The sequence below is a fragment of the Myotis brandtii genome, unplaced genomic scaffold (genome assembly GCF_000412655.1).
Source record: "Myotis brandtii unplaced genomic scaffold, ASM41265v1 scaffold470, whole genome shotgun sequence".
NCBI classification, from domain to species: domain Eukaryota; kingdom Metazoa; phylum Chordata; class Mammalia; order Chiroptera; family Vespertilionidae; genus Myotis; species Myotis brandtii.
Genome location: NW_005367953.1, coordinates 370,906 through 395,332, shown reverse-complemented (window position 1 = coordinate 395,332; position 24,427 = coordinate 370,906). Strand labels below are relative to the sequence as shown.

At 46.5% G+C, this 24,427-nt stretch overlaps 1 protein-coding gene across 1 annotated transcript in view; it reads left to right on the top strand.

Annotated features, from left to right (window-relative positions):
• LOC102244356 (myosin-16) overlaps positions 1-24,427 on the top strand; it is a 55,989-nt gene that overhangs the window by 8,729 nt on the left and 22,833 nt on the right. The window contains exons 9-26 of the mRNA XM_005875832.2: positions 990-1,093; positions 1,518-1,656; positions 2,023-2,291; positions 3,904-4,074; positions 5,761-5,940; positions 7,697-7,823; positions 8,582-8,640; positions 9,547-9,634; positions 9,998-10,115; positions 11,344-11,464; positions 13,130-13,266; positions 14,586-14,667; positions 16,873-17,046; positions 18,369-18,596; positions 20,060-20,164; positions 22,287-22,373; positions 22,574-22,719; positions 23,819-23,909. Coding sequence (XP_005875894.1) covers positions 990-1,093; positions 1,518-1,656; positions 2,023-2,291; positions 3,904-4,074; positions 5,761-5,940; positions 7,697-7,823; positions 8,582-8,640; positions 9,547-9,634; positions 9,998-10,115; positions 11,344-11,464; positions 13,130-13,266; positions 14,586-14,667; positions 16,873-17,046; positions 18,369-18,596; positions 20,060-20,164; positions 22,287-22,373; positions 22,574-22,719; positions 23,819-23,909 — 2,426 coding nt within the window. The remainder of the gene's footprint in view (positions 1-989; positions 1,094-1,517; positions 1,657-2,022; positions 2,292-3,903; positions 4,075-5,760; positions 5,941-7,696; positions 7,824-8,581; positions 8,641-9,546; positions 9,635-9,997; positions 10,116-11,343; positions 11,465-13,129; positions 13,267-14,585; positions 14,668-16,872; positions 17,047-18,368; positions 18,597-20,059; positions 20,165-22,286; positions 22,374-22,573; positions 22,720-23,818; positions 23,910-24,427) is intronic.

Here is a 24,427-nt window from a genome sequence, read left to right as displayed (position 1 = left end):
TCTGCTCAGCAAGCAGAGTGCACTCATCCACTCAGCTGGGTGCCCTTGGACAGGCACCAACGGCCTCAGTTGTCCTTGGTAGACCTGCACAGGATGTAAATGCAGGGGGAAGAGAGGAATAAAGTCTCAATCTTCCATATACACACCTCCTGACCCAGCCAGAGACTAAGGCACTGGACACCACCCCCACTCCCAGGTGGGCTTTATTTGTTCAATACAGTGAACTTTTAATTAATGGATGGCATTTTGATTTTGGGAGACTTCACATAAAAACCCAATTTCCTGGTTTTCCTGGAATAGCAGAAGATCTGGTAGCTATGGGCCTGTTCTCTTTTGTGGGACTAATCAGGACAGTTGAATGGTGATGGCCCCTTTGGATGGAGCTTAGGCTCTCCTGTTTACCACACTCTCCACCAAGCCCTAATGCCTATCTTCATTCTTGAGCTGTAGTTTTTCTAGATAGCAAAGATGAAAGAAAGGACAAGTGTTTCTTGCACCCATGTCTCTTCCAAAAGTGAAAAAAAAACAAAGACCAACAGGGACACACATTTGAAGAAAAATGAAAGTAAAGATATTTGTGAAAACAACAACATCCCAATATGAAGTAATTATTATTGCCCACTGCAATCATGTGTTACCTTCTGCCTTAGAGTCTGACCTGCTCTCTGCAGGAAAGAGGAAGGTGAAAAATATGAATTCACTTATTCCAAAAATATCTACTGAGTGCATACTAGGTGCCAGAAACTGGGTCAAGTGACGGAGGACCCAACCAAGTCCCCGAGATACTCTGCCCACTCTCAAGCTCCTCATGTGACCCTGTTCAAGTCCCTCCATGGCTCTGGAGGTGATTCCAGAGGGAAGGGACCATGTCTTATTCAGCTCTGTAACCCCTCATGCCTGGCACATGAGAGGCATTTAGAGATGTTGGTTACAAATGAAAGAGAAGAAAGCATGCGTCACCAAGCTGTTAACTTTTCTGCTCTTGGCAGAGACTTTGCTGCTGGTCCCCAACCCTAAGGAGTACAACTGGATGAGCCAGGGTGTCACCTCGGTAGAAAACATGGACGACGGGGAGGAGCTGCTGATCACAGATGTAAGTGGGTGGGTGTGGCTAGGGAAAGACAAAGAGAATCAAGACGGAAACTTTGGGGGCCTGCATGTACTACCATCAGAATTGGGGTGGAGGTCCCCCTAAGAATTGTCAGGCAGCAACCCAGATTCTTCCCTGGGCATTCCTCCCAAGCCTGTCACAGCAAGCAGTTTCTCTTTGCAGTACTGAACTAGAGTTCCATAGGGACTTCAGGGGCCATGTACTCCACCCATTCGTTTTCTGTTTTCAGTCCTGCTAGACGTTCCATTTTGCAGAGGCCAGAGAGGTTAAACAAATAGTTTGGCTCCTTGGAAAAAAACAGGCCTCGCTGACCAGGGTGTGCCTGACCTCTAGAGTCCATACGGTGGCAGTGTTGTGAATGAGAAGCAAGGAGGTTCTTGGCTTTCTCCTCCCTGTGGCCTTGCAGGTTGCCTTTGATGTGCTGGGCTTCAGTGCCGAGGAGAAGCTTGGCGTTTATAAGCTGACTGGGGGCATCATGCACTTTGGCAACATGAAGTTCAAGCAGAAGCCCAGAGAGGAGCAAGCTGAAGTGGACACCACCGAGGGTAGGTGTTGAGCTGGGGCCACTCAGGCAGGAGGCAGCCAGTGGCAGGGTTCACTGCTCTCCAGGGCTTCGTGCCATTTCAGAGACATGCTGTAAACCAAGAATGTTCCTTGTATGTCCAGACAATTATATTCTCAGAGAGAAATGACAGAGAATCAGAGACATGATTTTGGTTTCTATACTCTGCTTTGCCACTTGACCTTGAGGCATTGTGGAAACCATCTCAGACCTGTTTTCTCAATGGCACCATCGGTTTTCTCCACCCTCCCCTCACCTCCTATCACACCAAAATAGACCATACTAAGTTTCTCCATGTCAGGGTACCATCTTTCTTTCACTCACCTGTTTTTTTTCCATCCCTGCTCAGTGGCTGACAAAGTCGCCCATCTCATGGGTCTCAATTCCGGGGAACTCCAGAAGGGCATCACCAGGCCTCGGGTCAAAGTAGGCAACGAGTTTGTGCAAAAGGGCCAGAACATGGAACAATGCAACAACTCCATTGGGGCATTGGGAAAGGCTGTCTACGACAAGATGTTCAAGTGGTTGGTGGTCAGGATCAACAAGACCTTGGACACCAAGATGCAGAGGCAGTTTTTCATCGGGGTGCTGGATATTGCCGGCTTTGAGATCTTTGAGGTGTGCCTGGCTTTGCCTTTTATTTCTGCTTTGGGGTCGCCATCCTCCCTTTATAAGCTACTTTTCACCACCATGTCACCTTGGACCTGGAATGGGTCAATTTCAGTTTGCTCCTGGGTCTCCGACTTTTGGCCTCCAGAAAGGTTCATCTCCATTTGCCTAGTCATAAAGAATGATAATGGACAGAATGAGAGGTGTGCTGGAGCCAGACTGTACTGGCTCACAAGAGCTGATTGCTACATTTTCTGGAGTTTTGTGAGCCAGTTGACATCATGTTGATATATGGCCCTGGTGTATTTATACCATGGAAATTGGCCAACACTACAAATCAGGCTCTTGCTTTTTTGCCATTTTTTTTTTTTATACAGAGAGAGATTGAGAGACAAAGAGAGAGCTGATTTACCAACACATTAGTGGCCTCCCACTTCTTGCCCACAGAAATGAGACTCGTATTATGGGTCAGGAAGCTTTTTGCCTCTATAATTGGAAGCTGCACTTTTAGGAGTCAGTAGACTGATTCTGAACTCAGGGTGTCCGTCAACTGGTTGTGTTGCTTTAGGAAAGTGTCGACGCCTCTCTGAGGCTCAGTTTTCTCAACTCTAAAATGAACAGGCTGGAAGAGATGATCTCTAAGGTTCATTTCAGCTCTGCTATCCTATTATTCTAAGATTTCTACTAGCCACAGATGGATTTGGGGGAAAAAAAAAAACAGCTTAGCCCAATTTCTTTCAGGTTCTAAAAGGATAATCTGGCTGCTGTCTACAATAGAATAAGTTAATTTCAGAGGTAGAAAGAGCCTTAGAGTGTCTAAACTGTGCTCCCTAGAGTCCTGGCCAGCCACTGACAGTCAGCAGGAGTGGACTAGGGAAGAAAGAGGACACCCTGTGCCTATAGCAGAGTGTGTGCAATGAACAAACAAAAATCAAATCTCAGCTTGGCCATTTCCAAGCTGTATGTGCCTCTGTTTCCCCATCTATAAATGGGAACTCCAACCATTCTTGCCTTGTAAGTTTTTTGAGAAAATGCATCTTAGCCCAGGGTCTGATGCATGTATATTGCTTTGTGATTTCAATGGCACCTCCACTTAAACTTGTTTTTCATGAGGCTTCAGCATAGGGTTTCATTCAGAGAAAGTAGTCTCTGGCTTTAAAAAAAAAAAAAGGCTTATAAATTCCTCAAATCCCTTCATTCTACAGATGAGGAATGAGATAAACTACACACAGAGAGAACTGTCAAAAGGCAGAACAGGGTCAGATCTATAAAAACATCTCAAATGATTTCCATCCCTGGAAAGAAAATGGTTCTTTCCACAAACATTTTTGTTAACTACATAGGCCAGAGTCTGGCTGCCTATGTTTGGGTCCTGGCAGTGCTGTGTGTCCAGGGGCACACGCTCAAGCTGTTTCGTCTTTGTAGGGAGGGTAACGGAGAAGGGCTTCTCACAAGGCTGATGGGGCCACTGACAAGGTGATCGGTGTTAAGGCATTTGGTACAGTGCCCGATACGGATTGGCCCTTGGCAGATTTTAGCTCTGCTTGTGGCTCATCTTTTGGTCCTGGGAAAGGCTCTGTCAGGGTCTGGGCTGAGACCCCTCTTTTTGTCCTCCTGACAGTTCAACAGCTTTGAACAGCTGTGCATCAACTTCACCAACGAGAAGCTGCAACAGTTCTTCAACCACCACATGTTTGTGCTGGAGCAGGAGGAGTACAAGAGGGAAGGCATCGAATGGGTCTTCATAGACTTTGGCCTCGACCTGCAGGCCTGCATTGACCTCCTGGAAAAGGTAACTGCTCCTCAAAGGAGTGGCTTGGAGAGAGACCAGGCCCTGACCAGAGCTCACATCAGGAGGGAATTTCACTGGGGTCTGCAGGGAGACAGAACCTGGATTCGGGGCAGTCAGCAATACTGCTGATGACTTTGGTTGGCCTGACCCAAGCATGTCAATCTTGTGGATTTGACATGCTTGGCTCTGACCTCTAGCTTCTTCTCTGCAAAATGGGTATATCAGTGACTAGAGTGACCATGGTTAGTTGGGCTGTTGCCTGCCTTAACTCACTGGATCATCACAAGCTACCATATGTGGGGAATAAATTATTATAACCATTTCACATAGGGGAACATTGAGGCACAGAGAAGGGAAGTCAGTTGTCCAAGGTCATACAACCTATGAGTGGAAAAATTGGGCTCTAACCCAGGCAATCTAATTGTCTCTCCTGTAATCACACAATAGGGATTATGTTGGTTTAGCAAATGGCCTAGTTCAAGAATAGATATTGTTTGATTAAATTCAGAAAAGGACATTAATGGGAAAGATGAAATTTGAACAAAGTCTGTTCATAGTATTACACCAATGTTAATTTCTCGGTTTTCATTATTGTACAGAGTAACTTATGTTAACATTTGGAGAAGTCGGATGAAGGATATTTAGGAATGCTTTACATTATTTTTGCAAGCCTAAAATTATATCAAAGTGAAAAGTTAAAAATTTTTAGAAAGAAAGAACATATCTTATCTCTTAGGCTCATCCTTAAGCCCATCATAGCGAATCTATCATCAAGATAGCCAGGGGTGCCCGGCCAGTGTGGCTCGGTGGTTGAGTGTCGATCTATGAACCAGGAGGTCATGGTTCAATTCCTGGTCAGGGCACATGCCTGGGTTACAGGCTCAATCCCCAGTGGAGGGCCAGAACAGGATTGGCCCTGATCAATGATTCTTTCTCATCATTGATGTTTCTATCTCTCCCTCTCCCTTCCTCTCTGAAATCAATAAAAATCTGTATTTTTAAAGATAGCCAGGGGTCTTCGATGTGGGCTCAGCTTTAACCCTCCAGGAAAACAGAGTCTCCAAAATCAGGCTGCATGCATGATTCATCCACCCACAACACCTGCAAATATCTCCCTGTCCAGCTGTCACAGAGCCTGGAATGTTCTCATGCTTGAGCTTTGGGGTTAAGCATTGCCCTCTTCCAGAAGTCTTCTTTAAATATCCAGACTTCCCATAGGAGGGGAATATTAAGGCACTAATAACATTTATGAGCACCCCTTTTTTGTGTAAGCAGAGATCTAGAACAACATGAGGCCCCTGGGTAGTCAGGAATGTCATTGAGGAGGGGTAGATAAAAGCAGATAAATTAAACACAGAGAGGTCAGGTGTTACTGATTTCACCCTTTTTCTGAGGGCCAAACCTACCCAGCACCACTGTATGGATGGGGTTAACATCTAGGGAGCTATCTGCTCCCTTCAGACTTGTCTTCTCTTCTACTGGACTACATGAATTCTAGCCTCTTTCAAGTTTAAATGGCCATGCGAAGACCAGACCATGACGTGCCAGGCATCATTCCCAGAGTTCTGCTTCCTGGCCACATGGGTGTGTGAGGCACCCCTCCCACCAACCCCAGGCCAACACCAAAGTGTCCCCTTTGTGATCCTGTGGCCTCCTCTAACGTTGTCCATTCCTCTTCTCTTCTAGCCCATGGGCATCTTCTCCATCTTGGAGGAGCAGTGTGTGTTCCCCAAGGCCACCGATGCCACATTCAAGGCAGCCCTATATGACAACCACCTGGGCAAGTCCAACAACTTCCTCAAACCCAAGGGAGGAAAGGGCAAAGGGGCTGAGGCCCACTTTGAGCTCGTCCACTATGCAGGCACTGTGAGTATTATCCTGTGGCCACCTACTGGCTGCTGTTTCTTCTTCCTATTATAGGTCCTGACACACCCTCCCTGAGGCTTCCTGCCTCCAACTAGTACACCCACGATAAAACAGGGTGATCAGCTCATTGACATAAACTCCAGTTCATACTTCATCACTGCATCTGAGAATTCAAAAGATATCCAGCCTAGGATGCCTGCTAGGGAGTGACCAACAGTTTTTACCCTCAGAACTGCCAGGGCCACACCATGATATATGGCCGTTGGTTTGACAGGTGAACTTCAGTCTTGGTCAGAAATGAGAGCACTTGAAAAAAAAATTCCATGAGCCCATTAATCATTTCCTAAATGATTAACTCATCCCTCTGAAAGCTTGTGGCTGCCAAACCAACAAGGTGACATCTCTGAAGTGGCTTTTCACTCATGACAATCCCAGTCCTCAGGGAAGGGGGAAATTAAGTGCAAGCAGGACACAGTTTCTATTTGAATAATTCATAGGGGAGACAACATTTATCCATCCAGTTTATAAGAATCTTTGGCTTCCTTGGGATTTCAGTATTGCCATAAATGCCAATGTTCCTGTTACCACTAGAGTTTATTGACCCTCCTTGGGTTTAACTGCAGGAAACAGTAGCCTCAGCACCAGAGCCACCAGGAAAGCTGCTGTTGGATTGAGCATTGGGACCAAGATTTTATAATCTCATCAACCATAACAATGTCAATTACTCACAAAATGAATAGTGCCAACATCTAGAGCAGTGGTTCTCAACCTGTGGGTCGTGACCCCTTTGGGGGTCAAACGACCCTTTCACAGGGGTCGCCTAAATACATCCTGCATATCAGATATTTACATTACGATTCATAACAGTAGCAAAATTACAGCTATGAAGTAGCAACGAAAATAATTTTATGGCTGGGGGTCACCACAACATGAAGAACTGTATTAAAGGGTCTCGGCATTAGGAAGGTTGAGAACCACTGATCTAGAGCAAACAGCAGGCTTGGGGCTGAATTGCAGTATTCCACCCATCTCCCACACTGAAATGAGAAGCAATGGAATATTCAAACACAAATGGGGACTCTGCACTTCCAAGAAGGCTCTAAAATAAAGCCTGGAGATGACAAACATCTATGCTCTATAGGACATAAGAAATCCAAACTTTTGGGGTTCTCGTCTGCTCCCTTGTTTCTCAATACTCAATGGAAGGATCTGAAAGTCTCCTTCCTCTTTGCCTCTCCTGCTGGTGCCACATGGCAAATGGGAAATATAAATTTGTGGATTTCCAATTACCTGGACACAATGGAGCCCCCAAAAATAGATAAGTGAAGCCCCCCATCATTCCACCAGGCAATGGCCCAGGGTATATGTGCTTCTCAGCAAGGAGAGACCAAATGCTCTCACAGGGAAGCCAGTCACTGACAGTAATATCATATCACCTGAGTAGAAGAAGATCCAGTGGTCAGGAAAGCTCGATGTGGCCAGCAAAGCAAGACATTCAAGATAAGGTCACAGCCCAGCAGAGAGCAGCTGGGAGTCCTGGTTTGTGGGCAAAGGCCAGAAGTTGGGTGTCCTAGACAGGTAAACTGCAAATGCCCAAGAAAGCAGATGATGGGACCTCTATGTGGGATATCCCAAGACTCCAGGGAGTCATTGGGACAAGAATGGAAGTACCAGGAGATGGGAGATTGGTCTTGGGAACTGAGAGTAGGTAGAGTTATAGGTAGAAATATAATTACTGGCATTTTCCCTTTTCCAGGTGGGTTACAACATCACAGGCTGGCTAGAGAAAAACAAAGACCCCCTGAATGAAACAGTGGTGGGCTTATTCCAGAAATCGACAATGTCAATCCTGGCCATTCTCTTCAAAGAAGAGGAGGCTCCAGGTATGGCTGAACCCTTGTTGTGTCCAGTCTCCCTATGTTGATGCCCTTTTTTGGCCAAAAGGAAAGGGGGAAAAAACAAAACTTTTTCATTCAACTCTGGATGGATGAATGAATGGCTGGATGGCATGTTGCTTAAGGTAGGCATGGAGGATACTGCCATAGAGGGATGCAAATGCAACCTGAGAGCTTCCATCAACTGAGTCAATCATCCGGTCCATATCACCTATAGGTGGAACAATACTGCTTTGGAAAAGTTGATGCCCAGAAGCTCTGTGCTTATTTTCTGCTCCCTGCTTGCCTTTGTCTGAGGCAAATGCCAAGCCCAGCCTTACCTCCAGCCCAGTCTAGGTTGTGTGGCCCATAGGGGAACACCCTGGGTGAGAGTTGCCCAATTGGGCTGCCACTCAGTGGGGCAAGAACTGCAAATCTCCTTTGGCTCAGAGATGTTTTCACCACCAACATGCAATTCTTCAGATGGTCTGTGTGCTCTTCCTCTTCCCCAGGTGATGGGAATAGTTTGTCCCCTTGTGCCAGCCCTAAATCACCAAGGGCTACACTCTCTCCAAGGAGCACAGTACTTCTTTTGGCAATTATGTCACAGTCAGCCATTGGCCCACTCCCTGATAGATCTCATTTTCCTGATGGGAGGACCCCACCTTAACGAGTCCCAAAAAGTTTTTAAAGCCAGAGAATGCATATCCTTGAGACAGCCTCCCATGCTGGGTGCTGATGTGAAACGTATTGTCTCTCTTTCTCAGCTGGAAGCAAGAAGCAGAAGAGAGGTTCCTCCTTCATGACAGTCTCCAACTTCTACAGGGTAAGTAGGGGCTGCCCCAGAGTCCACCTTGCATTCAGTGCACCTACCCCTCTCCTTTCAATGGTATGGTGGTATGGCTGCCACCTCACAACCAAGGACAGGATGATTTCATTTCTATGACTATGGTTGCCCCTTGCATTTGAGGAGTCTGTTTCCTTCTGAAGGGGTCACAGAACCACAGGACAGTAGAGCAGAAAAGAACCTCAGAGATGGTCCAGTTGAGTTGTGTTGTTTCAGACTGAAACCCAGAGAATGATGGGACTTGCCCAACATGACAAGTGGAGATATCAATGGCTAAGCAGCTCTTGTGCCCTAGAGTTAGTTGGCACGTCTTCTTCCACAAAGTTTGAGCATTACTGGAAACATGTTCTAAAGTGCAGAAGTGCAGCCAATGAGGAGATGTTACACAAAAAAAGATTTTAATATTTCCCAAGAATCAGCTGTCCTAAGGCAGAGTGGGTCACCTCATTGGAGGATCCAGGCAGAAGAGGAACTGTTTAGTAGGGAGGTTAACAATGGACAGGGTTTGGTCCACACACAGGCACTATGGCTCCTTTTACTATCAAGATTTTATAATGATCCAGCACTGAATCAGAAGAGGCCCTGCTTCTTGTAAATCATGTCACCTTAGGCAAGTCACTGGACCTCCGAGAGCACTGCTAACCAACAGAACATTACACAATGACAGAAATGTTCTCTTCTTTCCAACGTGATGTCCAATATGGTAGCCATTATCCATATGTAGCTAGTAAGTACTTGAAAGTGGATGCTGTGATTGAAAGAACTGGATTTTAATTTTAATTTAATTAATTAAACTAAATAAATACCTCTCCTGAGTGTAGGTGTCCTGCAACATCAGTGCCAAATTTACTCACTCTTCATTTTAATTTTTCCTCCATTCCCCAGGAGCAATTGAACAAGCTGATGACCACCCTCCACAGCACTGCCCCTCATTTTGTCCGCTGTATTGTGCCTAATGAGTTCAAGCAATCAGGTATATCATGGGGACGTGTATCCCTGCTGAAAGTTCTCAGGAGCTGTGAATTTGGTGTCTGCTCCAAATTTAAGTCCAATAACCAGGAATGATTGGGGCTAAATGGGGCATGAAAGAATCCCCAACAATGGATAATCCAAAAATTGTGTTCTAGCTGCTTTGTACAGCAGAGTGGTGTCCACCCAGAAAGAAGTCACCCTCAGGGGAGTCTTTGGGACTTTGCTGAATTGTGGGGCTGGACAGTGATAGGAGGAGACTAGGGTTGATGATGTGGATACTCAGTTCAGTCTTCTTAAGTGGCAAGAAGTGGCCTGTCCCACCATAGAGTAGTGACTCCCCATCCTGTGCCCTCCCTCTTGGCAGGTGTGGTGGATGCCCACCTAATCATGCACCAGCTGGCTTGCAATGGAGTCCTGGAAGGTATCCGTATTTGCAGGAAGGGCTTCCCAAACAGGCTGCAATACCCAGAGTTCAAACAGAGGTGAGTGAGTGGTATGTCCCAGAAACCTTGACAATTTCCAGGGATTGACTATTGACAAATATAATCCGATTGTCACAGACACTGTGGGTACAAAGACGTATGCTGCCTCACTATCTCTACTTCACTACACATTGGCCCACATTTCAACTGCCATCACCTGCATTTCTTTGCCTGAGGGCTTTCTCGGGCTGCTGGGGCCTACTTTGCTACTTGGCAGGCTGAAAGTATCAGGGATTAATGCCTCCCCAGGAGCAGCCTTCAACCAATGAGTAAGGGCAGTTGGTAAATAAATATTTCAGCTCCCTCACCATTCTGATGGGGTAACTCTGAGGTGTGTCCTACACTAGCTGTCAGATCAGATAGCAACATGCTGGTAAATGTTAAAAATGGGCTCTCTAGGTTTTAAAAAAAAAAAAAGAAACCCTGACTTGTAGTGTCTGCCTGTTTCCATGGTGTAAATACTCCCACCACAGCTGATTTAAAGCTACCAATGTGGCATCACTGAATGTGGAGTTGGGAAGAGATGCACACTATTCACTTTTATGAGCCAGTAGGAGCAGGTTCCAACTCACCACTGCCCCTAGTGTCCCCAGCAGGATTAAGATCCAGTTGCCTGCTATAATAACTGGCTTGATAGCATGCCTTTTATTTGCTTCCCAACCCACTTCCCAACTCTGACACTTCCCAATTAACTACTTGCACTTGAATCCTAGTCTCAGGGTCTGCTTCCGGGGGCAACCCAAACCAAGACCCCATCTTTGCATTATTTTACTTCTACTCCCTCTCTACTTGCTAGAACATGTGACCATAGATTGATAGAGTAAGAAGGGTCACCTGAGGTCATCTTGTCCAAGTCATCTGAAGTCCCTAATTGTGTCCAAGTCATCTGAAGTCCTTCCTAATTGGGGAAGGACTTATCCAAGATCACAAAGGGGGTTGCTTGCAGGTCAGGAAAAATAAGTAGTTCTCCTATGCCTGGAAGAAAAGAAGTTTGGTGTCTTCATTTCTACAAACACCTCCCCCCTGAAACCTCAACCCACACTGACATTTAGTCCCCAAGTCTCCTGTCAGACACATCTATCTGCCTGCTGTAGTATCTGTAAAAGAAATCTATCCCCTGACTCAAGGGCCATGCCATAGATCAAGGGATAACTGCATGGACAAGCTTCCATGCTGCCAGCTTGGAGATGACACTGACTGCATGACTGCTGTTACCCTCTCCTGACAGGTACCAAGTGCTGAACCCCAACGTGATTCCTCAGGGATTCGTAGACAACAAGAAGGCCTCAGAGCTGCTGCTTGGGTCCATTGACCTGGATGTAAATGAATACAAAATTGGACATACCAAGGTAGGGTCTTCCGGTGGTACAGCCTCCCTATCACACTCAGCCTTGTTTTAAGAAGGTGAGCTTCAAGATGTGAATTCCAGCTCCACCACTGGCCAGTTGCCTGTCTTGTACAAGCCTCTTGGCTAATGAGACCCTCCGTTTCCTCCTTTGAAAAAGCAGGGCTCATAAGGTCAATTTCATCAGACTTTGGGGTGACTAAAAGTAACATACATGAGAATCCAGCTCAGACAGAATACTACTCAATAAATGGTAGGATATTTCTTAGGATTGTATGACCCCAGACTTCTAAAAATAAAAGGAGCCCATCAGAATCAAGGTTCTGGATTTGACCAGGGCATGGCAGTACATGTGTGGTCCGGGTCTTCAGGTTAAGCACCATAATCCTAGCCCACACACACCAACAGCCCCAGCCCTGAGCTGGCAGATAATTCTGGGTTGACTCAGATAGGGCAGCCACCGGATCCCGACACGGGACCTGGGCTATCCTTTGTCTGTCTCACTTCCTGGTCTCACAGAGTACTGTCAGGCCAGCCAGGTTGACAGTGAACAGTGTCCATCTATAGCTACCTGATCAGACTGGACCCCAACGTGACAGCCAGGGTGACATGGGAGGAGCACTGGCTTTACAGTCAAGAGCAGGGGTCCTCAAACTTTTTAAACAGGGGGCCAGTTCACTGTCCCTCAGACCGTTGGAGGGCCGGACTATAGTTTAAAAAAAAACTATGAACAAATTCCTATGCACACTGCACATATCTTATTTTGAAGTAAAAAAACAAAACGGGAACAAATACAATATTTGTATTTGCATGTGGCCCGCAGGCCGTAGTTTGAGGACCCCTGGTCAAGAGGGTCAGGCTCATAGCCTGCCTCTTGTGTAGCCTGGAGCAGGTCACTTGCCTCTCCTGGTTTCATGGGTGGCCCAGGCGAGTACAACTTCTCCACAGGCCTGGTGTGGCTCAATGCATGTGACCAAAGTTTGCATTTCACAAGTCTTGTTTTCCTGGGGATGAGTCCCACTGACACACAAGAGCTGGATGCCTGAAATTGTGCAGCCTTAGTACAACTCTGTCTCCTTTCTGGAACTCCCCACCCCCCACCCCTAGCTGATCACTATCCCCTCTTCCCACTCCCAGATTCCCATGGGATCCTGACTATCCAGGCTGCTTTGCATGGTGGTAAAAAAGGGAGGCCCCTTGACACCCTGGCTTCCAAGCAATCACAGCAGTGGGGATTATAAGGATCTCACACTTTACTCAGAGCTTCATAGTTACAAAAGTTCTTTTCTGCCTGTTATTTAATCCTTATAACAACCGTCTAAGGAAGGGATCAGCATTCCCATTTCACAGATAAGGAACTGAGGCCATAAGATGTGAGGAAACATGTCCAAGGTGACCCAGCTAGTAAGTTCAAGACCAGGTCTGGAGCTTATAGGAGAATCCAAGGGCAAGAGGAACTAAACACTGAGGCTACAGTGGCCCTGCTATTGGAGGTGTCCAGGCTGGGGCCAGCTGATTTTGAGGGGCCTCAAATACCAGCACTAGACTGTGTCTCTTAACTCTTAAAGACCCTTCTGAATCGCTGGTGCTTTGATTTTAACCCCCACTCCCAAGTTGCTGCTATTGGTGACAGCTGGGCTATTTTCAGATAAGTGTGTCTGTCCTCTAGGTATTCTTCCGAGCAGGCATCCTGGCCAAGCTCGAGGACATGCGAGATGAACGTCTATCCAAGATCATGACGATGTTACAGTGTCGGCTCCGGGGTTTCCTTATGAGGGTTGAGTTCAAGAAGATGCTGGAACGAAGGTAGCATACATGAACACCAATGGGGCAGGACCACTGAAGCCACACACATCCTTACAAAATGACCAGGAACCCCACCATACACACAGTGGTCAGCTCCATCAGTGACACAGTGCAGTGAGGAGCCAATGTCTTTGCTAGACCAAAGAACCCTGTTTGGAGGCTATAATAGTTTCCCAAGGCTGCCATAACAAAACCCCACAAACTGGGTGTCTTAAAACAACAGAAACTTATTTTCTCATAGTTGTGGAGGTCAACAGTCTGAAATCAAGGTGTTGGAAGTCCATGCTCCCTCTGAAGGCTCTAGAGGAGGAACCTTTCTTGCCTCTTTCAGTCCTGGTAGCCCCAGACATTTATTGGCATCACTCCAATCTCTGCCTGTCTTCATATGGCCTTCTTCTCTGTGTCTGTCTTCAAATCTTCCTCCTTTTTATAAGGATACCAGTCATCTTGGGTTAGGGTCCCACTCTATTCCAGTATAACTCATCTTAACCCCAGTAATTTTACATCTGCTAAGACCCTATTTCCAAATAAGGTCATATTCACAAGCACTGGGGATTAGGACTTCAACATACGTTTTGAAAGAGACACAATTGAACTCATAACAGGAACCACCTAACCTACAGTGTATAAGCTACTTTCATAGCCATCCCCTTACTTGCTCCATATGATGATGATGATGCTGTGAGAGGGAAGTGGTAGGGCCAGTACCGCCATCTTATAGATGTGGAAACTGAGGTCAGAGAGGTTAAGGAACTGGGCCAGGTTCATGCAGAGTCAGGATTAGATCCCAGAAATCCTCATTCCAAATCCCTGCCCTCAGAATCCTGTTTTTCAGTCAGCTCCCCAAAACAGTAATTAGAAAATACCTCAGGCTGCCCTGCTTGACTTGTGACTGACTCTGGCAATTTGTGGTCATAGAATTAGTAATAATAGTAGCGATGGATAAATAATAACAGTAATGAACTCCTGATATCCAGCATCAGGTCCTCTGTGACCCCGGCTGAAGGCAGGGACATTGATTAGGGGCTGAGTGGTCGGATGGCAACCCAAGCCAGCCCAAAGTTTTGGTGCCCAGGAAGTCACTGGTAAAAGTCAGTCAAATGAAAGTGCAAGGGACAAGAAAGGGTGAATTCCAAAGACTGCTGATGTATGGGATTAGGAACCAATTGGTGATTTCCGGTGAGGAAAGGAAGGGAAATGCAGGAAGAAATGAGTAGTCTGTCTCAGCCTTATGCTGTCTGAGAGGAATGGTTCCATCTGGGAGGCCAGCCCTGACACGTGCATTTTAACCCATGCAACCCTGAATTCTCTTTTTGCAGAATTGGCCTGAAAGTCATCCAGCGGAACACACGCAAGTTCTTAGAGCTACGTTTCTGGGGCTGGTGGAAGCTCTACAACAAGGTGAGGGCTGAGGGCCAGGCCAGCTGGTATTGCTGCTATCTGTGGGCTGGGAGCCTCAGTCCTAGGTAGAAAGAGGTGCCTCTTGGGGGTGGAAAGCCATGGATGCTGCAGGGACAGTCTAAAAATGAGAGTGCCTTGGAGACAGAGGAGTCTAGCCTCCTTCCAGACAGGGGCTAATTCCTCCTTCAGAAAAATCATAGTGTCTTCCCCCCCTTTCATCTCATCCCTAAAAATAAAATACACTTAGAGTGGAGAGGAGCCCCCCACCCCCTCTGCTGCAGAAAGTGGGCTTGGTTATCAGTGCCCCACCCCTGGGGTTGAGACATCTTCAACTCCCTTAGTGAAGTCCTTGGCTTCAGAACTGGGGTGGCCTCAGGAAATCATGAGATCTGACATCTCATTTCCCAGATTCTTCCAAGAGAGCAGTGAGGGCGGTGTGAGTCAGCCAGGTGATGGGGCTGCTGGTGCCCCAAGCAGCCAGGCCATCCTCAACCAATGCGGGAGGCCATGAACCATCCTACTGCATGCAGGTTGAATCACACCAGGTTATGACATCACAGCTGGGGCCCCCATTGAGAGGGAACACACCACTGGGCACCAGAGGAGCCAGGTGCAGGGCTGCCACACTCAGCCGACAGGAGAATGCTTGTCTCAAGGGGCAGCCATGTGGAGAGTTAGGACAGGTTCCAGGTCATCTCGGGTGGTTGTGAGGCCCCCACACCGCACACAGAAGCTTCTTTTCCCTCCCAGAGAAAAAGTGCTTTTAAACAATTGGTGCTGACCACAAATTTACCCTAGTAAAGGGAGAATAGTAAGTTCCGCATCCCCAAATGTGCCCACACATAGCCGATTGCAGAGGGTCCTAGATGAGCATTCTCAAAGTTCATCATCACCGGCACATTCCCCACCTGTTCAATGACTGAGCTTTTTTCCTTTATATCAACTCACTGTTTGATCTTAAAAATTTATTTTAAAAGGAAACTTCATTTCCTTAACCTGCTGTAATCTCATCCTAAGCAAATAGCATCCATCAAATTATGAATTTGACAAGTTCTTTTTCATTTTTAAAATTTTTTCAAAATTATTTGTTGTTATTATTAATTATTTTAAAGTAACTATGTAACAATAAAAATCAAAGGGTTTCAATGCAGTGCTGGAATCCATCTCACCTGTCCCCTTTGTGTATGGATTACCATTTAGGACAGGGGTCCTCAAACTTTTTAAACAGAGGCCAGTTCACTGTCCCTCAGACCATTGGAGGGCCGGACTATAGTTTAAAAAAAAAACTATGAACAAATTCCTATGCACACTGCACATATCTTATTTTGAAGTAAAAAAACAAAACGGGAACAAATACAATATTTGTATTTGCATGTGGCCCGCGGGCCGTAGTTTGAGGACCCCTGATTTAGGAAGTCCCAGACCAACAGCTCTTAGGGTCTTTCAAGCAGACACAGTGATCACAGATGACAAGGAGACAGAGCCTGGAAGCTTCCCTGTTCTTTACTAGAAAGTAAAACTTCACTAATTAAACATTCAGGGCAAGGTGCTATTCCAATGAGTAAAAAACATAAAATAAAAATCCTTTACTCTTAGTATATTGACTAAATGCTAATCTTATTTAACTAAGCCAGGTAGGATGAGTCAGCGGAGAAAAACACACTTTCACTGAATAAAAAGTGTGACAGCTGTTGTAGTGCCTACATAACCTGTTTATGCGAACTTTGCCACTTTGGAGAGCAGACACAAGAGAGACAGACAGAGAGACATAAAAAAGATTTTAAAAAAAACAGAGAGATGGAGATATGGAGAGAATAGATGATAGATAGATGATAGATAGATAGATAGATAGATAGGGCACTCAATAAGAAAGAAAAGCAAGGGAAAGCCAAGTTGTGGATGTAGCCAGGGCTCCAAGCACACAAAATTTACAAAACAGCTGTAAACACTGGGTGCAGCTAGATACTGAAGACCATCTAACTTTGTGTTTCCTGGGATCAAAGAGCATCCTGAGGATTGATCTTAAGAAGAATGGGCCTTCTCTGTGGGGGCCAGACATGCTTTGGCCTCTATGGAAAACGGCTCTTCCTCACAGCTGCAGCAGGAGTTGTGGGGGCATAAGGCCCAGCCTGGCAGGGCCACCACAACCCGTTTCTCAGTCCCCTGGCGAAGCCCATCTCCCTAACACTCTATGATATTGCTCAGGTCAAGCCGCTCCTGAATGTGGCCCGGCAAGAGGAGGAGATGAAGGCCAAAGAGGAGGAGCTGAGGAATGCCATGTCCAAGACACAAGAGCTGCTAACCAAGGTCAAGGATATGGAGGAGAAGGTGGCCACACTCAGCCAGGAGAAGAACGACCTCAAAATCCAGCTGCAGGCCGTACGTGGGGCCCTGGGGGAGGGACAGGAGCTGGGGGCCTTGGCAACTGTCCAGACCTCAAGGGTTGCCATGAGTCAGGCCCTAGATGGGAGGATGAGCTTCTTGCGAGTTGTGTGCCTCCGGCCTTCTCTTTTCTTCATTGTAATGTCACCCTTGACCCAAATACCAAAATGTCTCTATCAGAGTCTTATTTGCCCTCAGCACACACAGAAAGGCTGGCCCTGCGAGGGTTGTCCACACAAGATGTAGTGGGAGAAGCCCCCGAAGTGAGCCTGGGTCTGCTGTAGGACCTTGGGAACTTGCCCTCTTTGCCTACTGTTCCTTGCCTGTCAAGTGCAAACACAGCAGGAAGAACAAATGACCTAGTTTGCATGGGTGCCTGACTCAATGCACCCCTCCCTGCATTCCAATATAATGACTATAGTCACTGCTGTGACCCTCCTGGTTTACCAAGGATCATTCTCTGATTGGACCCTCACAAACACCCCTTAAGATACCCAATTTTCACATGTATCTTACAGGGTAGAAAACTCACTTTGACCAACATTTAGAGACTTCATCAAGGTACCAAGCCCATCAGTAGAAAACCCACAATTGTGAGGGGTTCGATTCTATCTTGGGTCCTTCCTGCTTAGCATAGTTTCTTCACATCATCTTAACACCCCTGAGGAGTTTCTCCAGCCAAGAACCTTATTTTATGTTTGGGAAGACTGGGCCTGAGTGAGACCACAGTAATAAAAGAATCTTCTATTTACAAAAGCACCTCATGAGCTCCATCCCTTTACGCCTCACGGTGTTGTTTCCCTTATTTTGCAGACAAAGATCTGAATTTCAGTAAAGTTATGCCATGAACAAAAGTCACACAGCTGGGCCAGTCTTCTGTCTCTGTGTCCAGTTGTTGTCTTACACCACTGACTCCATCTTGGGGAGACCCCAGTGGATCCCCAGGTTGTCCCTCCTCTACCACTTATTGCCTGTGTGACTTTTGACAGCTCCACCTCTGGTTAAACCTTAAGGTGCATCTGATCACCTGGCATCTCATCAAAATGCAGATTCAGATGTAGCAGGTCTCACCTGGGGCCTGAGATTTAGCATCCTAACTAACTCTCAGGTGCTGCAACTGGTCTGGGGCCCACACTCCTAGACTACACTTTGTCACTTTGTTGTACACATCGCAAAGGAGCTCGGAGCTAGCCCAGCCCCTGTCCAACCTTAGGACACATTTGGTGGGGGGGTGTCCTGTCAGCCCAAGCTGCCCACCATCTTGGTCCCCTGTGGGAGCCTAGACCCCTAATTTTGACTGGGGCTCTTTTTTCCATCAGGAACAAGATAACCTAATGGATGCGGAGGAGCGCCTGACCCAGATGATGAAGACCAAAATGGAGCTGGAGAGCCAGATTGGGGACATGCGGGAGCGGCTGGAAGAAGAGGAGGGCACAGCTGCCTCCCTGAGTGCCACCAAGCGAAAGTTGGAGGGGGAGCTTAGTGACCTGAAGCGTGACCTGGAGGGCCTTGAGACCACCCTGGCTAAGACAGAGAAGGAGAAGCAGGTGAGGTGGCCTTGGGCACAATCACACTCCTCTCAGGGTCAGGGAATCCCAGCTTGCTCACCCTGCAGGGGTCACACCAGGAGCCTAGCCACCAGCTACATGGGGATATATTTTTTAATCCTCACATGAGGATATGTTTATTGATTTTAGAGAAGGAGGAAAGGAGAGAGAGAGAAAAAATAAACATTTATGCGAGAGAGAAATATTGATCAGTTGCCTCCCACATACACCCCAACCAGAGATTGAACCTGCAACCTAGAAATGTACCCTAACTGGGAATAGAACACGCAATCTTTTGGTGTACAGTATGACACTCCAACCAACTGAGCCACCCAGCTGGACCAAATGGAGTTATGCTAACTTAATTAAATACAATTTAAAATGCAGTTCCTCAGTCAACCGACCCCCATTTTGAGTGCTCAATAGCCACATGTAGCCAGTGCTACTGTGTTGGACAAAGCAAACTGAGAACACACATCCATTGTTACAGAAAGTTCTGTTAGAGCAGCTGCCTAAGGGGCCTGAGAGCCTTCCCGTCATGGTGCCATCCACACTCAGACCTGACTGGTTCTTCTCAAACCTGGGATTCCCGGTATCTGCATTAGCCTGCTGCCCACTTAGCCTCAGCATCCTGGCCCCTCACAGAATGTCCTGCAGCATCATGTTCACTCTTCCTCCCTTCCCTGAAGAGGCAACCCTATCAGAAGAGTGGGGCCACTTATAGCTGCTCAAACAAGCAGTTGATGCCCTCCAAGTGGCTCCAGGGGGAGCCCACTTGTTGGCCCTTGGCCCCAACACCTGCTTCGTACCTTGTAGGTGTATGGGGGTCCATGAGCAGGGAAAGGTAGACATAACCAAACCCATGCCTCTCCAGCTCTGATGTGCACCCAAAACATCAGGATCCTGATAAGATGCAGATTCTGGGCTGGCAGGTCTGGCAGGGACCCAGGACCCATGTTTCTAACACATTCTCGGTCAATGCCACAGCTAACATCCAAGGACCAGGCTTTGAGTAGCAAAGGTCTGAACTAGTGGTTCTCACTGCTTCCCTTACCCCCAAGATTCTGACTTGGGTGATTGGGGTGTGACCTGGGTATAGTATTTCTCAGGCTGTCAGGAGACTCTAGAGCAGTGGTTCTCAACCTTGGCTGCACATTAGAATCACCTGGGAATCTTTTTAAAATCCTGATTTCTGGGCCTCATCCTCCGGAAATTCTGTTTCTTTGTTACTAATGTTGTGGCCTCACCCCATAACAAAGAAACAGAATTTCTGGAGGATGAGGCCCAGAAATCAGGATTTTAAAAAGATTCCCAGGTGATTCTAATGTGCAGCCAAGGTTGAGAACCACTGCTCTAGAGTACAGCCAAATCAAGGACCCTCTCTCAAAACAAGTGCCTCCTCTCCTCCCACCAGAGGTGTTCCCAGACTTAAAGATCTGTCTCTCTCTCACCCGGGTTTCCAGGCCCTAGATCACAAGGTCCGCACCCTGACTGGGGACCTCTCACTCAGAGAAGACTCCATCGCCAAGCTCCAGAAGGAGAAGAGGGCCCTGGAGGAGCTGCACCAGGTGAGCACCGCCCACTTCTCCCCTTGGCAGAGCAGGCAGACCTCAGATTTGTCACCCTCAGCTAGGGGCCCTCAGGAAACTCACAGAATCTCCCTAGATCTCAATTCCCTCATCAGTGAAGTGAGCATGGTCACATCTTGATGCCTTCCTTCTAGGTTTGTTATAAATGGGACAACCATATAATTTATCACCCAAACTAGGACAGCTTTCAGAGTGAAACAGGGACAACAGACAAAAGTCAGGATGGCCCCAGGCACACTGGGAGGTGTGATCCCCAGAGTCATAAAAACGAGGTGGGGCATAGGGAAGTGCCCTTGAGCTCTAAAGCACCAGTGAATTCTGATGCATTGCTGCAACAACAGACATGAGGTCTTGAGGTCACAGGCAGACCCACCCGACTATTACAGGCTCAGGCTACTAAATACAGAGCCAGCTCTGACCAGCCTCCAGCACAGGACACCTCCTAGCTCTGGAAACACAGGTGCAAAGAGCGAGTTGAAGCTCAGAACCAGACAATGGACCTTCATCCCTGTGTTTGCTGAAACCTGAATCCAAAACATGTCCCCTGAGCTGCCTCTGGAAATACCTCCCCTTCAACTGTGACTCAACTATATCAAATACCCAGAGCCACTTTTTATAATAAATACAGCCAATTCTCATTATTCAAGGTTCTATAAAATCATCACACACACTGAAACAGCAAAAAACTAAAACTCTGCTCCTAGGGGAAATTTAGGGTTAGGTTTCTGTAAGCCTTTGATCATAACATTTTGTTAACCAATCAATACATAATACATATGATTATGATCAATACATTATGTTGTTTTATGTGTGTATGTGTTTAAAGGCGCCTTTTTAGTACATATTGTTGATTCCTTAACATTGAACCCTTGGTCAACAGCACTCTATCTCATACCCGAATGAAGCTTATCTGCCACAATTTCCTCTGTAAGAAACATCAAAACTTTCTTGTACTTAGGAACACTAGACAGCACTGTGTGTGGGTACATTTTAAACAGTGAAATCACCAACAAAAAGCACAAAAATATAAAAACGTGACACTAAATAGACTGTGAAAAGGACACTTGTTTGCAGTATGAGATAAAACAAGAAGGCAAGGCATCATCTCATTTGATCTCAGCTGAAAAACCCCAGGTGACTCAAATTTTTCACCATTCCACTAATATCTTATAGATGACCATGAAAGCACCATGAGTATTGATTTGGGGATTACAAACAATTTTAGGAAGTAGGCAAATTGGCAGGTAGATAATCCACAAATAATGAAGACTGACTATTTTGGAAGGCTCTCTTACTATCCTGAAATAAAAATATCAATAGAGCACCCTTCAATATAAAGGAGAAATAAATGGAAAATAATTTATAATAAATAATAGAGCTGTCCATGTGTAAAAGATAAAGCAGATTGACTAGTAGATATCGTGAGCAGTGGGCTATCTGCCTGAGCCTGTCTACAACGGTTACAGATGGGCACAGGAGGGTGTGTTGGCGACCCAGATAGCAAAGTGTGGTGGCGACTGTCACTGCTGCAATTTAACAAAACGGTGAATAACTCCTGGGAGATTTTTATAACAATATATAAATCATCTCTCAATTTTCATGGTAGATCATTCTATAAAAATGTAGTGTATACTAAATGAAAAAAGTATTTGAGTTATATGTAAAGTTGTGGTGGGTTCTAAGTTCAGAAAAGGATAAATGGCTGTTTTATTTACATGAGAGTCTGGGTGGGACATCAAGCATGTGGACTACAGACTTATTCTTCATGGTGCCAGATTGTCCAGAGCAAGACAAGAGGTCCAGCATCCCTGGAACTATACACTAAGTGACAGTGTGGTCCCCAATAATTATGACAACCAGAAGCCCCCACAGATTTCCACATGCCTGTGGAGAACCAGAGCCCCCCTACTGACCCGAGGGCTTACCTGCTGCTGACGGGTGCTCAGGTCTGCCCCAGCCTCACCTAGCACCCAGGCGCAGGCACTCAGTAGCTGTTCACTGCAGTCAACTCAACTCAGCTCAGAAGTGATGGCAGAAAACCAGGTCTGACCAGCTGCTCCTGTGTACATTGTGGGAAACACGTGTGTATCTTTCCTTCCAGAAAACCCTCGATGATCTGCAAGCTGAGGAGGACAAGGTGAACCACCTGACAAAGAGCAACAGCAAGCTCAACACCCAGATCCATGAGGTAATGCCCACAGCTGGCCAATTCTACACTCAAGGACAGGGTCCTCAGATACATTTTTGGAACTGGACTGACACATCCCCCAGTTTTAAAGCACCCAGGAAGTGAGGGCTCTTCTGATGCCACAGCTAAGGAACCAGGCCCAGTCTGGTTTCCTATTGTGTTCTTGACCGAGACTCACCCCTCCTCTACTTTCTCCACAGCTGGAAGATAACTGGGAACAAGAAAAGAAAATCCGGGCAGAGGTGGAAAAGGCTCGTCGGAAAGCTGAGAGTGACTTGAAGATGACCATTGACAATCTCAATGAGATGGAGCGGTCCAAGCTAGATCTTGAGGAGGTGGTGAAAAAGTATGCCAATGCAGTCATTCATTTCTTCGTAATAATATTAGCAATATCTAGCACTTTCTAGATGGTCCCAGGCTCCAGGCACTGTGCTGAGGGATTCACATGTATCCATGCCTGTCACCAGCACCTCCTATGTGCCAGGCAGTGTGCCCACCAGGAAGGCTATAGGGAGAAAGGAGTAGGTGCTGTCCTGTCTACAGGGCATCAGACATGGCCTATTGGATGATGAAAAGGAGACTTGTATTAAGCAATGCATGCATCTGAGGGCAGAAAGTTTATAGAAACTTATAAACTGGGCTCTCAAAGATCACAAGTTGAGAGGGTATTTTATCAATATCACTCTGTCAATAACATGGAGGAAAGATGGAGTAGGAAAAAAACTAAAAGCAGGAAAACAATTGGAAGGCTATTGCAATAGTCCAGGCATAAGCTTGAACTAAGTAAGAGGCTGAGGTGATGGCGATAAGGAGTAAAATAAGGAAAAAGAAGTAGAATTTGGATATTACATCTTTGAAGTATACGTTTCTAAGGCAGTTTTAAAGTACCTCAGACTGCTATGAGGGGCATAGCAGCAAAATCTGCCTCTCAGCACATTTCTTCTGTGGCACACCCAGAAGGTGCATGTGGCCTTGCCCATCCTCCTCATCTACTCCTTCTGTCATCTTAGTTTTCATATGTGGCTTCTTGACACATGGAACTCACACATCAGAAGGAGACAGCCTTTTGTTTAAAGCTTTTGGAGGAAATTTTCTCTAAAAAGGCAAAGCATTAACGTGATTCTGTAGTCCCTAGAATTTAAAGTGCACCAGAGCAGTGATTTCTGTCTGGCTTGTTCACTGATGTGTCCCTAGAGCCCCAAATGATGTCTGGCACATAGTAGGTACTCAATAAACATATATCAAACATATATCAAATTAATAAATACATGAGTGAAAGAATAAGTGAATGAAAAGCCAGTGGAATAAATTCTGGGACTCTGTAGGGTGAGTCCTTGCCCCCAGCCGATTTAAGGCCTCCTCTGGCAGCCCAGTCCCTATTCTCTGGTCAGCTTACTAGTCTACCCTCAGAGCTTTTCCTCAGGAGATCAAACCTTCTTTTGCAGGAGGGATATGGAAATCAATTCTGTCAACTCTAAATATGAGGATGAGCAGTCTCTGAATTCCACACTGCAACGGAAACTAAAGGAACACCAGGTATGTCCAGGACCGAGAAGACTGAACCTGCCTTTTGAGATACGCTTCCCTGCACCCTTTTCTCACAGCAGCTGATTGGCTACTAAGTTTTCCTGAGGAGCAAGATTGCCACAGAGCCCTTGGAGGTGACACATATTAGCCTCACTGAGGGTTAAATTCAAAGTTTTTATAATGGTTAAAATGCCCTCTACAATCTAGCCGCTGCTTCCTCACTGACCTCATCATCCACTATCCCCACCACCACCACCACCATGCTGGCCAGCCATGCTGGCTCCATGAGGGCACTCACATATCCCAGCCTCCCTCCTGCCTCAGGGCCATTGGTTCCCTCTGCTTTTGACAGTTAGCTCCCTTCCATTACCTCCTTTTTTATTTATTTACAAAAGGCCTGGTGCACAATCAGGGCCATCTGGGCCGTCTCCCCCAGTCCCAATCAGGGTGATCGGGGTGGTTGGCCAGAGGGAGGGACCGCAGAAGGTTGGCCGGCCAGCCCCGCCCTGATCAGGGCCGATTGGGGT